At 33.8% G+C, this 13,786-nt stretch overlaps 2 protein-coding genes across 5 annotated transcripts; both read left to right on the top strand.

Annotated features, from left to right (window-relative positions):
- The first annotated feature begins 263 nt into the window (after nucleotides 1–263).
- LOC107917808 (aspartic proteinase oryzasin-1) lies at nucleotides 264–5,892 on the top strand. 4 transcript variants are annotated; one of them, XM_016847132.2, is made up of 14 exons: nucleotides 264–643; nucleotides 1,645–2,026; nucleotides 2,123–2,183; nucleotides 2,586–2,680; nucleotides 2,789–2,901; nucleotides 3,031–3,199; nucleotides 3,287–3,326; nucleotides 3,473–3,537; nucleotides 4,135–4,248; nucleotides 4,379–4,443; nucleotides 4,595–4,751; nucleotides 4,839–4,958; nucleotides 5,402–5,490; nucleotides 5,628–5,892. In XM_016847132.2, exons 2-14 carry the CDS (start codon nucleotides 1,661–1,663, stop codon nucleotides 5,710–5,712), a joined length of 1,539 nt encoding a protein of 512 aa, XP_016702621.2. In that variant the 5' UTR covers nucleotides 264–643; nucleotides 1,645–1,660; the 3' UTR covers nucleotides 5,713–5,892. The 4 variants fall into 4 exon arrangements, with proteins under 4 accessions (XP_016702621.2, XP_040932150.1, XP_016702623.2 ...); XM_041076216.1 differs by having other exon boundaries at nucleotides 338–643; nucleotides 1,753–2,026; XM_016847134.2 differs by having other exon boundaries at nucleotides 639–706.
- A 6,255-nt stretch (nucleotides 5,893–12,147) lies between these two features.
- On the top strand, nucleotides 12,148–13,560 carry LOC107917296 (mitogen-activated protein kinase kinase kinase 18). Its single transcript, XM_016846660.2, has one exon. It carries the CDS (start codon nucleotides 12,215–12,217, stop codon nucleotides 13,526–13,528), a length of 1,314 nt encoding a protein of 437 aa, XP_016702149.2. The 5' UTR covers nucleotides 12,148–12,214; the 3' UTR covers nucleotides 13,529–13,560.
- The last annotated feature ends 226 nt before the right edge of the window (nucleotides 13,561–13,786 follow it).

Raw genomic sequence — 13,786 nt, 5'->3', positions numbered from 1 at the left:
TAATTTCCTTATCGTTTTAAGTGTTTATAATCACTCCACAAATGCCGTACTTGAGTTGTGATAGAGTCAATTGTTAACGTGCCATAATGTTCTATTGATACTAAGACTAAAACATATATTCAGTTGATAGAGTTTATCTTTTACTACTTACGACAAATATTTATTGTCTCTCTCAATCTGTATAATCTTATTTCTGAAATAAATTAATATGAACTAATTTTGTTTTAAAAAATAAGCAATAAATTATGATCCATTCATTAGAAATGGCACACACGTGGGATCCGGTTTTTGAATGATTGTTATGTAGAAAGTAGAAACAACATACGCAGCCTAAATGTAGAAGAAAAAAGATGTAGAAACATCTTAAACGACCCTTCAAACTTCCAGTGTTACTGGATCTATCATCTTAAACCTACTTCTTCTAAACCTCTCATCACAAGATCAACGGTGTGATTTAGCTCTCAGTACCATCCTTATTATACATTCATCCGATTCAGATTAAACCCTCAAATTTCTTGCTCGATAAGAAAAAAAGTTCAACAAATTTAAAAATATCATCTCAACTAACAGGACTCTACGTGTACGGATACGATCCAGCAAGAATCCCGCTAATCTAATTCAACACTCTCAATAAAGAGTTCAGGTTCGTACTCTAATTTTTCTGCTCAGTCTGTTCTTCTTAAAAATTGAAATCATAAACAAAAACGTAAGAAATTTTTCTTTTTTGTAAAAATTCTTGACCTTGGCTTATTATGTAATTTCTCTTTACTTTTCTCTATTATTTGTTCTTATATATGCTTTTGATTACTTTTTGAGTGTTCTTTTTGTAGTGATTTTGCATTTCTTGGGCAGGAATATTGTGTGGTATTTAGGTTTTAGAATCGTAGAAAACTGAAATTGCCTGAAAAAAAGGGTTATTGAGTGAATATCTAGTTTGATCGATAATAGTTTGGAGTTGACCGTGTAACATTCGTAGAAAACTGAAATTGCCCGAAAAAAAAGGGTTATTGAGTGAATATCTAGTTTGATTGATAGTAGCTTGGAGTTGACCGTCTAACATTCGAAGTTCAGATTATCCGTTTAAGTTTCTAATAATTTTTTTTTCTAGTTTTTTTCCTGTTGGGTTGGTTAGATATTGGGGGATTTTCGGTGTTTATTACCTGAGAAAAGTGAAGGTTAACTTGTTAACTTTGATTGGCATCCGTTTTGATTTCAATTATTTTTAACTAATTTGGATGGAGTAAACATTTGAGCCTAATTAAGATTCCTCATAGCTCGAATCAAATTATTTTGACCTTAGTAGTATTTATAGATGTGTTTATGTATGTTTATTGTGTTTTCTCGGCACCAAAATTATGTGATGTGAAGATTATAAAAAAGAATGGAATGGCCATGATGCAACTAAAATTGAGCATCTGTTTACTCTTTGAGGACAGAACTTTACTTGGCAGTGAATAAATGTTCTAGACTTAGGTAAACCGTCAATGGTTTTTATCCCATGTAGTTGAAAAGTGGCTTGTTGCCTACTTGTTATGAGAAAAGACTATATCTAGTTGTGTGTTGATATCTTGTTTTTTCAGCTTGCAATATCTAGTTCTAACTGTATCCGACAAAAATCTTTGAATCATTGCCTTTCAATTGCAGACTTGCAGTTTTCTGAATGGGGACGATAGTTAAAACTACTGTTGTCACTGTTTTTCTTTGTCTTCTGTTTCCTATTGTCTTTTCCACATCCAATGACGGATTGTTCAGAATTGGACTGAAGAAGAGAAAGTTTGATCGCAACAATCTGTTAGCTGCCCAACTTGATTCCAAGGAAGGAGAAGCGTTGAGAGGTTCTTTTAGAAAGTATCTTCATGGCAACTTACAAGAGTCAAAGGATATTGATATAGTGGCACTAAAGAACTACATGGATGCTCAGTACTTTGGTGAAATTGGTATTGGCACGCCTCCACAGAACTTCACTGTAATTTTTGACACTGGGAGTTCTAATTTGTGGGTGCCTTCATCTAAGTGTTATTTCTCGGTGAGTTTAATTTCTCAAATTGTTATTGGTGTACTTAAGGATTGGATTTGTGTAAATTTGGAATATTTCTAAGGTTTTACTGGCGTCTGGGTGCAGATAGCTTGCTATTTCCATTCAAGATATAAATCAAGCCACTCAAGTACCTACAATGCTAATGGTTTGTTTCTGCTTCTTGGTTCATTCTAGGTTTCCTGAAATCCATGTCTTCTTGATTATGAGTATGATTTTCTTTTTCCATTCATAAATTGGGTATTGTTTTTTGATCAATCTATAAGTACCGCTTAGAACAAATTCAGTAGTTTGATTTAGGTGTTATTATTCTTTTCCTTATGCATTCTTTTAACTGCTTTATATATATATATATAAGCCTCATCTCCTGCATTTGAAAAACTCATGTCTGCTTGTTGTTATTCATAATCAGTTTAATGTGCTTTAGATTGGAGAAACTTTGATAAAGGTGACCGGAAGGATATTAAAACTAACTGCTGTTCATTTCAGTCAAAGTGTGTATAATAAAGTAGCTGCCTATATGTTTTCTTTTAAATGAGTCCACTTGCAGGTAAACCTGCGGATATTAAATATGGTACTGGACAAATTTCTGGATTCTTTAGTGAGGACCATGTAACAGTTGGTGATCTTGTAGTTAAAAATCAGGTATCTTCAATAATTTTTTTATTATATATGTTTGCAGTGTTATTCACCATCATGGCTGTTGGTGATGGTCCATGTTGCTCGGTAACTTTTCTTCTTTCATCTGTTTAGGAATTTATTGAGGCAACAAGTGAGCCCAGCTTAACATTCTTGCTTGCCAAATTCGATGGTATACTTGGTCTTGGATTTCAAGAGATTTCAGTAGGAAATGCTGTGCCTGTGTGGTATGTAAAAGCCTCTTTTTGTTTCTTTGTGCTTTTTGTTTCAGTTTTATTGGCGTAAGATGTTTATATTGTGAGTATTAAGAATGCAACTGCTATTGGTTTAGGATTTTGATTCTGTAAGTGCTCCAGGTACAATATGGTCAACCAAGGTCTTGTTAAGGAACCGGTTTTTTCATTTTGGCTTAGCCGCAACTCCGAAGATAATCTTGGTGGGGAATTGGTATTTGGCGGGATGGATCCTAAACATTTCAAGGGGAATCACACTTATGTTCCTGTAAGACAGAAAGGATACTGGCAGGTTAGGATTTCAAACATTCCCTGTTTTATACAATATATTTGACTTCATGTATTCCTTTTATAATGCTACTGTTTCTTTGGCTCGCAGTTTGATATGGGTGATTTCCTGATTGGTAATGAAACAACAGGTGAGAAGTCCTCAAAGTTATCTTCTGGAAATAATTTTTGAACCTGTTCCACAATATTCTGCTTAACTGGATTAATATAATTGATAAGGACATGCAAATATTTTGTAGTCTTTTATTTGCTTCCTTATATTCTTACTCCTCCACAGGATTTTGTGCCGGTGGCTGCAGTGCTATTGCTGATTCAGGGACTTCTTTGTTGGCTGGTCCTACGGTTTGTATTAATTTGTGTCTATTTAAGTGTGTATGCATTCTTCTGTAGCCGTGCTTCTGTAGCAAGTTGCTGTCAAGTATCAACCATGTTTTGTCCATTCTATGATTGTTTCTCATGGAAACATTGGATGTATCATTCTGCCCATACGCAAATCTGTCCTTTGACTAACAACTCTAAGCATATAGTTGCACTCCTATCCTTCCACTAAACAATTATCTGGATGTAATTGTACCGATGTTCATGACTGAAGTAACAATTTGCTCCTTCCTAATTTGGATATTGATATTGTTTGTTACTCATTCAAGTTTCACTGTGTAACCTCTATAAGGTTGTTTTCTATCTTATGAAGTGCATATTCCAGCTTATCCTTCTAGTGTCATTGCTATAGTCAGAGCATGTATTCAGGACCTTTTGTACATGTTTACCTTGATATGTAGTAGGACAATCTGATTATAGATGTCTATGATTATAAGTGCTTGGCAAGTGCTAATAGAAGTCATTTAATTGATCCTGTGCGTGCATTGTCTATTTGCTGCCAAAAATGGACTGTTAGTCCTGGTCTTTTGTCAGTGATTGTTTTTAATGCCATGTTTTCAGGGTATTATTGCTCAAATCAATCATGCTATTGGAGCATCTGGGGTTGTAAGTCAAGAATGCAAGGCTGTAGTTTCTGAATACGGAGAGAAGATACTTGATATGCTATTAGCGAAGGTACATGATCTGTTTTAACATGCTTTAATTATAATGCAAATGGTATCTGGAGATGGTTAACTTTAGAGTATGATCTGGTAGTTTCTTGCTGGACTTCTTCGTTATTCTATTTATTATTCTGCATTGACAGGATGAACCGAAGAAAATCTGCTCACAAATTGGTCTATGCTTATTTGATGGAACTCAAGGTGTAAGGTTGTACACAAGTCTCTTCTGTTTTGCCCCCGATTTTTTCCCTAGAGTGAAGTTGCTTTAACTAAATCAGTGAGCTTAGAAATATTTGTAATTGTCTGAATGAATGATGTGTTCTCTTGCTTAATTGATTTTGTAAATTTATCTTGTTCAGTATGGGGATTGAAAGCATTGTGAATGAGAATGCTGGAAAAGCCTCTGGCAGTTTACGCGATGCTATGTGTTCTACATGTGAGATGGCAGTTATATGGATGCAAAACCAGCTTAAGCAGAACCAGACAGAGGACCATATAATTGACTATGTCAATGAGGTGAATAAGCATCCCCTTTGACAACCTCTGAGTATATTTGGGCAAGTTCATTTTTGGACTCATGTTTTCCCAAATTGATAATTGCAGCTCTGTGATCGATTGCCTAGTCCAATGGGAGAATCAAGTATTGACTGTAAAAGTCTATCTTCTATGCCCAGCGTCTCTTTCACAATTGCTGGAAAGTTATTTGAGCTCCGTCCTGAGCAGGTATGATATACAATGCTGAATTTGTGTTACGGTACTTTGGTCTCCTTTGATTTGATTCCATGATAATCCTGGTTGTCATCATTTCACCCTCAAAAAAGAAAAAAAAAAATCATGGATATCAATATTTATATGTTTTGGATGGGTCTAAGTAATAAAATATTAAGTATCTCGAGTTGATTGCAATGTTAGTGTTCAGCAGGGGCGAAGCTAGAGGAAAGCAGAGGCCTTGGCCCCTCTTGGTTAAATGGAACAATAATAATTTTGGTCTTCCAAAAAATTAATAATTTAATTTAAGCTCATTGATACAAATTTTTTACCGTTTGTACCCCCATAGATGTTATAATTTTGTTTTGTCCCCCAAGTTTAAAATTCTTGCCTTTGCCCTTGGTGTTGGTGATTCTTTCTTTGTCCCTGACCTCTGTCCTTCTGGTGTTGGGAATCAGTATGTCATGAAAGTGGGCGAGGGAGATGGGGCTCAATGCATTAGTGGATTCACTGCTCTGGATGTACCACCTCCTCGCGGACCTCTCTGGTATTCATTTTACTGGTTCATAGATATATATTGAAGGATAATTATGGTTTCTACAATTAACTTATATTCACACTGGACGTTTAGGCTGGAAAACATTTGATGCTATGATAATCATACTAGTATTCATTGATGGACAGGATCCTGGGTGATGTATTTATGGGCCAGTTCCATACAGTATTTGACTATGGGAACATGCAAATTGGATTTGCTGAGGCTGCATAAGCGAACCTTTTCTAAATCTTTTAACACCCGAGTGCCATGCTGTTCAAGTAGTACACTTCTAAACATATGGGATTAAGTATCAAAGATGATTGTATGTAAATACTTGTGTAAAACATGATCTGTGATTTAATCCGGATTGTATTGTATTATGGCATTTTGACTAAGAAAGGATTTCCGGCATCCGTTCCTCTCTTTACCTATAATAGCATAATGATGCAATTGGTTTTATTAGCAGTTGTTAGAGAGCTAAAGATGATTTCGGGGGCTATGAAAACTAGGAATGCCGGACATTATTTTTTTAAGGGGAGGAGTTAAATCTCAAAGCGTGATATTGCTTGTTATTGCTTCTTGTTTTAAATGTATGTCGCGGGAGGTAAATCTCAAGTCTGTTTGATCATTGGGTCAAATGTACCTTATAACTGTCTGCGGTCATAGGCGTTAGTTCAAAGTGAAAATTGATTTTAAAAAATGATGCATTTTTTTAGTTAATAAAATGTATTTTTTATACGATAGAGAACAAGGGTAACACAATTTGAATTTGTATCTAAACAAGAACTTTAGTTACTGTATCATACAAGTCAATATTTATGATATGGTCAATACTTTTTTTATTTTAGTTTATCAAATTTGAGAACTTGAGTTCAGTTTTTAACTTCATCCTATGTCAGCGTTATATTTTCTTAATAAAAAACTTGAAAAATAGATGCAAATGCAACATTCCACTAAACAACTAAGAAAGAATCACAGTACTGCGATTGTTGCAAAATAACTTAAACAAAGTGTCCCCCCAAATCCTTGTTCTCAAGGTTTAAATTGAGGAAATTATTGTTATAGGTCATGTAGAATCTCCCACGTGGCGTCTTCAAGGAAGGAGTTCGTCCTTCGAACCAGCACCTAAGTGACAGCTCCAATAAATTTGAACCGGTACTTTTCTTACATGCTTCTTGAGCTATGGCTTTGTAAATTTATGACTAGGAACATACTTGGCCCCACACCAACACCATAAGCCTCTTGTCCTCTTATATTCAATCTCAGCTTGGGAAGGAAGTTTGTTGCCTAGTTTACTATGACTTAGTGACACAAACTGGTTAACAGATTTAGCTATTGCTTCAGGAGCGTTAGCAGTTTTAGGACCAAAAAAAAAGTGAGGTCTTATTATAAGAAATCGAAAGAAAACTAGCATTTGATCTAGCAAACTGGGGTTAAGCAAAAGATTTCCTTTGACTCGGCTAAAGAATTACCTCCAATTGCTTAGTTATATGGAATGCCTCTAACAGATTCTTAGACTCAAAGGTACTGAGCAATATCTAGCCTCAAGTTACCGACAAATATGCTAAGAGCATGTTGAGAAGATAAAGAAATTTGGTTAAAGAGACTTACAAACTCCTTACGAAACTACTTAACTAACTTGCTCTCCTGCTTTAAAGATACCAGGTTGCCATTGTATCCTCGAAATCCACTAGAGAACACCTCCCTTGCAAATTCCTCAAGTAATCTTTTCCAATTCAACTGATTTATACCACCATTGTTATTATCATTCAAATGATGCCACGGTAGGGCACATCCCTGCAACATAACCTTACGTATCTTGGCACTGACAGGTACTGGCTCACCTTAAAAGTTGCTCCATTTTTGCCCACTATCAACGAAAATCAGTACCATCAAACTTAGGGCACTTCAACTTATAGGCGTGATTATACTAGTCATTGGAGTCTGCACAACTTACTATAGCCAATTCGGCAATTCCCCTATCATTGGTGATACACCACTCTCTGTCCCTTTAGAAGTCTCTCAAATTTATTAGAACTCGGAGGAGGACCCAAAATGCCCTTCCCTTTAACAGCATTAATAGTCGTCGCTATGGTCTCATGTTTACCTAGAAAAGCTTCAAAAAATTCCTTGTCCACACACCATCTCCTATAGTCATGGGCAAGTCGCGGCTCTAATACCAAAATTGATGCGAGTGGCATTGTGAAAAAGAGTTATAAAATAAGAGAAAACGAATTGAGAGAGAACGTGAAAAAAACAAAAGAGGATCAAAAGAAAATCTAGATGATTTTCCTTTTCTAGCATTGATTCTTATTCAAGAACGTTGGTTAGGAAGCAGTTACAATTCTATTGCCAGCTATCATGCAGTTACAATATTTCCATAATTGCAAAATAACCTGTAACCAATTTTTTTTTTTAACTATATTGGAATTAGAAATTTAGTCTCTCCATCTTAATTTAGCATAATTTGCTTTGTTTACTTTTACAGTGTTAAATTGGTCCAAATATATAATACTATTGTTTCCATTTAAGTGATAATATATTTTCTTTAAAACAAGTGTTAGCATTTGGTTGATATTTAATTTTATTATTGGTTGAACATGATTAGTTAAATTTTCACATGATTTAATTGTATGACCGATTAATGGTAAAAAAAAAAATTCATATAATCATTTCAATGACAACAATCTTATAAGTTTAGATCTAATAATAATATTACAAACGTAAAAGATCAAATTATGTTGTCAATTAGACATTGACTTAGCTTTGGGACCTTGAGTTCTTAGGTCCAAGTCTCACCATGTATAAATATCATGTGTGAGTTTTGTTTGCATATATTTTACTTTTCAGATCTTTGTGTTTTGTATTAAACTGATTCTAATTCTTGAATAATAAAGGAAAAATTCATCATTAGATTAACATTTAATTAGATTTCTTTTCAATTTTTTATTTGGTTTCGTATCTTATGTACCATGTTCTCATCAAACAAACATGAAAGAGAAAACTAAAAACCTTATGAAGGAAAAGAAAAATGAACCAAACTAGAGTTTTTCTACTGCAGGCAACACTTTTAGTATTGACAAAAGTTGGAATTGATATAGTATGTCCAGGATGATTGAAGTTGGAATTGGACTTGAAATAATAAAATTTAAACTGAATAGGACTTGAAGTAGAACTTTCGAAATTGACTTATACGTCAACGAATTAATTATAATAATTTGAATGGAAAAAGAAAGAAAAGAATGAATGGAAACAAGGGAAATGAATTGGCCAAGGAGAATGAGTCTAATTCAATTTGAAAAGAAGGTTTCTTAAGCTTCAAGAAACTGTGGATTAGAGAAAAGCAAATAGAGATGAAGGATGGAGTGATTAAACTGATGAAAGATGGAAATTGAAGTGAATTGAATATTTTTGAAAATTTGAAGTACGAAGAATTCCTATTAACAATCTTGATTACAATTAAGTTTAAAAAACTTTTGAAAAATAACACAAATGAATCATTCAAATTAAAAAAAAAATTCAAAAAGTATTTTATTGAATGAAAATAAAAATCAAAGATACAAAATGTCTTGCTTAAATAAAAAAAAGCTAATTAAATAGAAAGCAAACTCCTAACTCAACATAGAATTCTAAAAGTTGGCTGCTCAAGAATGTATTCTTCTTGAATTTAACATTCTTGATGAGCAAGAAACATAAAGACTCTAAAACTAACTTTAAAATCTCTTAAAATTTGAAATAAATAAATATATAAAATATAACACTTAATAATGCAATTTCAGACTTCTATATAAGTGAAGTTAAAGCTTTAAAATTTTATCTCATATGATTAAAAAGTTTATCCAAAGCCAAAATTTTATGTTTTAATCCCGTCCAAAAAATGTTGATTGCCCAATCTTCACTAAAGTGATCATATCTTAAGCTTCCGAATGTAAAATGTATTTGGGTTTGAACTTTATTACTTCATTTGGTTCCAACATGAATCATCTTAGACATTCATATCACCTTTAATTAGTCTGAAGACGTCTCAACTCAAAAATACTTAGATCACATAAATATATATATAATAACAAGTTGATTGATCCTCCAAACTTAAAAATTATCAATTAATGTCTAATTTAAAGCATGCATGATGGCATGAAAACAAGTGATTAATAGAAGTTATTGCAGTCAGGTATTTAACTGTTAGGATAATATTAGCCAGCTAAGTATACTAAAATAGATAACTGGCATGATGAAATGGATGTGCCATTTTAATTTTCACTTGTAGTTGAGTTGGGTCCAAAACAATCGAATTAAACTGAATTTCCATTTAATAGGATAAAAGTTATCCAAACAGATAAATATAGATTCGATCGAAAACATTGATTGGAACAATGATTAGCAAAAAATATGTTAGATAAGGTTTAGGCTGTCATTATTTTTATTTGAGTCCTCACTGTCTAAATACAACTGTCATCATGTAAATGGGAATTTATACAGCCAGCCAATCTGGAAAAAAAAAAGTTAGCTCCCAATCAAAACACCAATAAATTGATTATTCATAGCTGTTTTTGATTATTAAAACAACATTCATTGTCAGTAGTCTTTTAAATTTTGGGTTCCTTCGGTGTTAGTTTGTACAGCTAAGACTAAAATTGGCAATGGACAATGTTCAATGTACAACCAATTTCCCTCATCATTAAGCAACTAAGTAAAACTTATAGGTATTTTTATTTTATGGATTGTATTTAAAAAAATAAATTAATTTTTATTTACTAGATTAAAGAATAGATTAGTCCTTTAGTTAAAAATTTCATCTATTTTTACTGTTAAAAATTAGTCTCTACATATTAGCATGAGATACACATAACATACTATATGTCACTATCTAATTATTTGTCAGTTTTTAGCATTATAAATAGATGAAATTTTTAACTAAAATGACCAATTTGCTCTTTAATTTATGTATAAAGACTAATTTGTCTATTTTTTGAATATAGGAAGCAATATATAATGTGACTTTTAATACAAGGGCTTCCATGATACTTTTAAAGAAAAGTTTAGGTAATAGGAGGCTATCTCAGTTTAGGATCAAGATATGCCATTAACTTTATAGAAAGTTGAAAAAGGTACGTACAAATCACTCTTTAAATGAAACTGTTGATGAAACTTGAACTTTATTCCTCGTTTAAGTGCTAATAAATTGACTGGCAGATTAAAAAAGAGAAGAAGAGTGGAAGTGGCATTGTTGGTATCTACCAAATTCAGATGAAAGTAAAAGAATGGATCATAAACTCATGTGTTCACCTAGCTGTAAAGGGTGAGCTTGAAAGGTCAGTAAACGATGTCAGCACCGACAAGATGCAAAGAAAGAGCCCTACACTACTATTCTAAACCCAAAAGTGACAAAAGGGTTTAAGTTTTGAGTTCAGATTAGAGATGGGATTTCATCATTTCAAGAGAAAAGTTGACTTTCATATATAGTTTGGAATTGCTTGAACCTCACTCAAGTGTTCCATTAAAAACCCCTAAATTTTCTTTTCTTCCAAACACCTTATTCCACACAACTAATTTGCAGACTTTGGAAAATGAAAATAACAGTGTGTGCTCTTTTTTAACTTTAAATTAAAATTTTTTTTCTTGATGTTGGTTGCAACCTCTTTTGTTGGCCTTATTTACTTTTGCTTTGATTCCTCCAATCAATAGGCCAACTCTTGAATTTTGATTGCCATTGGAACAACAACATGCTTTTAAGCCTTTATGCCAAAAAAAAAAGCTTTTGTTGTTTTCACATTGCAAAAGGAATATTGATATTTTCAATTTGTCCTTCTACCTACTTAAACCATTTTTATTTATTCAAATTTAAACCAATTTCTGAAATAAGACAATATTAAAAATTTGATATTAAACTGCTCGAAATAAAATTATAAAATTTCATAGGTCAAAAGATGAAAAATTTATTTTAAAAAGGATGAAATTTTATATTAATTAAACTAAAAACTTTATCAATTAAATATATTTTAGGACAATGATTAATAGCTACTCTTTTAGTATGATCTAGAATAGTTCCTTAAGTTACTTAACAAATAAAAATAACACAATACATACATGATTCATGCATGCTTTCACATCCACGCCTATCAAATTAAGGCCCCCAAGAAAAGCATAGTAAAATACAATGGGTACCCTCTGTTTTATCCTTTGCCATCAACTATAAGCAATATATATATATGTGTTTACAGCTTGTAAGTTAAGCTACACACAAAAAAACTAAAAAGTACTTAATCGTGTTCGCATTGTTAAAATTGAAGATTAATCATCTTTGCGCCGCAAAAAATCACAATGTTAATGGATTGAAAAAGACTAAAATTAACCAATAATAGGATAATTGTAATTAACAACCCGCAATCTCGGCACGTGCTCATGTGTCTTCATGTGAATGGCTTTATTACAAGCATAAGCAAACCGCCATGGCGCCGTCCATAGGCGGTCAGCATTCACTAAATTCACGCCACGTGGTACATTCTTGCTCTATGTACTAAAAAAAAAAAGCCATGACAGATTTTTGTCATTAAGAATCTTTCCTAAGTTGTTGCATATGCTTTGGTATTTGGATTAAGTCACCAAAACCAAGGGTTACCCCAAAGTTCATTTATTTATTCATATGTATATATATTCTTACATGTCATAGCATTAGTCACCAGACCCATATTTTTGTTTTCTTTGTTTCTTGGTGGCTTCTATTTTTGTTCTAATGGAGTGGATCAGAGGGCCTGCCATAGGCAGAGGATCCACCGCCACCGTGTCTCTAGCCACAGCAGTCCCTTCCGGCGAGGTTTTTGCCGTTAAGTCAACTGAGTTATGTCACTCTATGTTCTTACAGAGAGAGAATTATGTATTGTCAAAATTAAGCTGTCCTCACATTGTTAAGTACATAGGGTACGATGTTACGAATGAAACGAACAACAAGCCGACGTACAATCTTTGCATGGAGTACGTCACCGGCGGTACGCTTTCCGAGGAAATCAAAAAAGTTGGAGGAAGATTGTGTGAAGAGAGAGTTAGGTTGTATACGCAACAGATTTTACAAGGTTTGAGTTATCTTCACGTTAATGGGGTGGCACATTGCGATATCAAGAGCCAAAATATTTTGATCGGTAAAGAAGGTGCGAAGATTGCTGATCTGGGGTGTGCTAAATTAATGGGAAAAGATGGAGAAAAGCAAGGTTTTGACACGTCAGCAATTTCCGGTACACCAGCTTTCATGGCACCGGAGGTGGCACGTGGGGAGGAGCAGGGTTTTGAGGCTGATATATGGGCGCTTGGATGTACGATTATAGAGATGAGCACTGGGAATTCGCCATGGCCGGAGCTGAATGATCCAGTGTCGGCTCTGTATAAGATTGGATTTTCAGGCGAGGTACCTGAGATTCCAAGTTGGTTATCTGAGAAAGGAAAGGATTTTCTGGGAAAATGTTTGAAGAGGGATTTGAAAGAGAGATGGACAACTAAAGAATTGCTTCAACATCCATTTTTGGAAGAATCAGATACCCTTTTGAAGGAAGTAAAAGAATCCACCATGGATTCTCCAAATACTGTGCTGGATCAAGGTTTCTGGGATTCATTTAATGTGGTGGAAAGTCCTAATAATTTGATTCCTAAAGAGATTTCCATGAATTCCCCCACTGATAGGATCAAGAAATTGCTTCAATCAACTCTGCCACCACCTTCTTCCAATGCTTCCAATTGGACATTCAGTGAAGATTGGATGACAGTAAGAAGCGATAATATCACAGAAGATGACTTTTCATCTCCAACTGTGTCATTCATGGAGTCATTTGAAGAACAACTTGAAACTGAAACCTCAATTTTAGATGAGGATTTCTTCTCAGTCAATTCTGCAGAAAACACTATTTATTTCAGCAGTACTTCGGTATTTAACAGTGTAACGGATGATTTTTTTGTATCAGACAATCTCAATTTCGAGACAGTTAATGAAATTTCTTGTTCTATTAATCCAATGATCCAACCCCATCTTTTTCATATTCGAATCAAATCCCCATTGTAGCTGTTAGTTTATCCAATTGTTTTCCTTGGTTTCAAAACGTCCGGCAGAGACGACCCCGGTGATGACTAACTTATCTATTGACTATTCATTGTGTGAACAGAGGAGACTTAAAAGGGTTAGGCAGATCAGATCAGAAAAAAGTATTCAACTTTGGCTTCTCCTTACATTTATGGGTTTAGGTAATGAGCATTAATTAATCTTAAAATATTCTTGAATCCAATAGCCAATTGTGCATATGGCTAACTCAGTTCATTACTG

The sequence above is a fragment of the Gossypium hirsutum genome, chromosome A01, assembly GCF_007990345.1.
Source record: "Gossypium hirsutum isolate 1008001.06 chromosome A01, Gossypium_hirsutum_v2.1, whole genome shotgun sequence".
In the NCBI taxonomy this organism is placed as follows: Eukaryota; Viridiplantae; Streptophyta; class Magnoliopsida; order Malvales; family Malvaceae; genus Gossypium; species Gossypium hirsutum.
The sequence above is the reverse complement of the archived record's forward strand: the minus strand, read 5'-3'. Positions and strand labels throughout refer to the sequence as shown.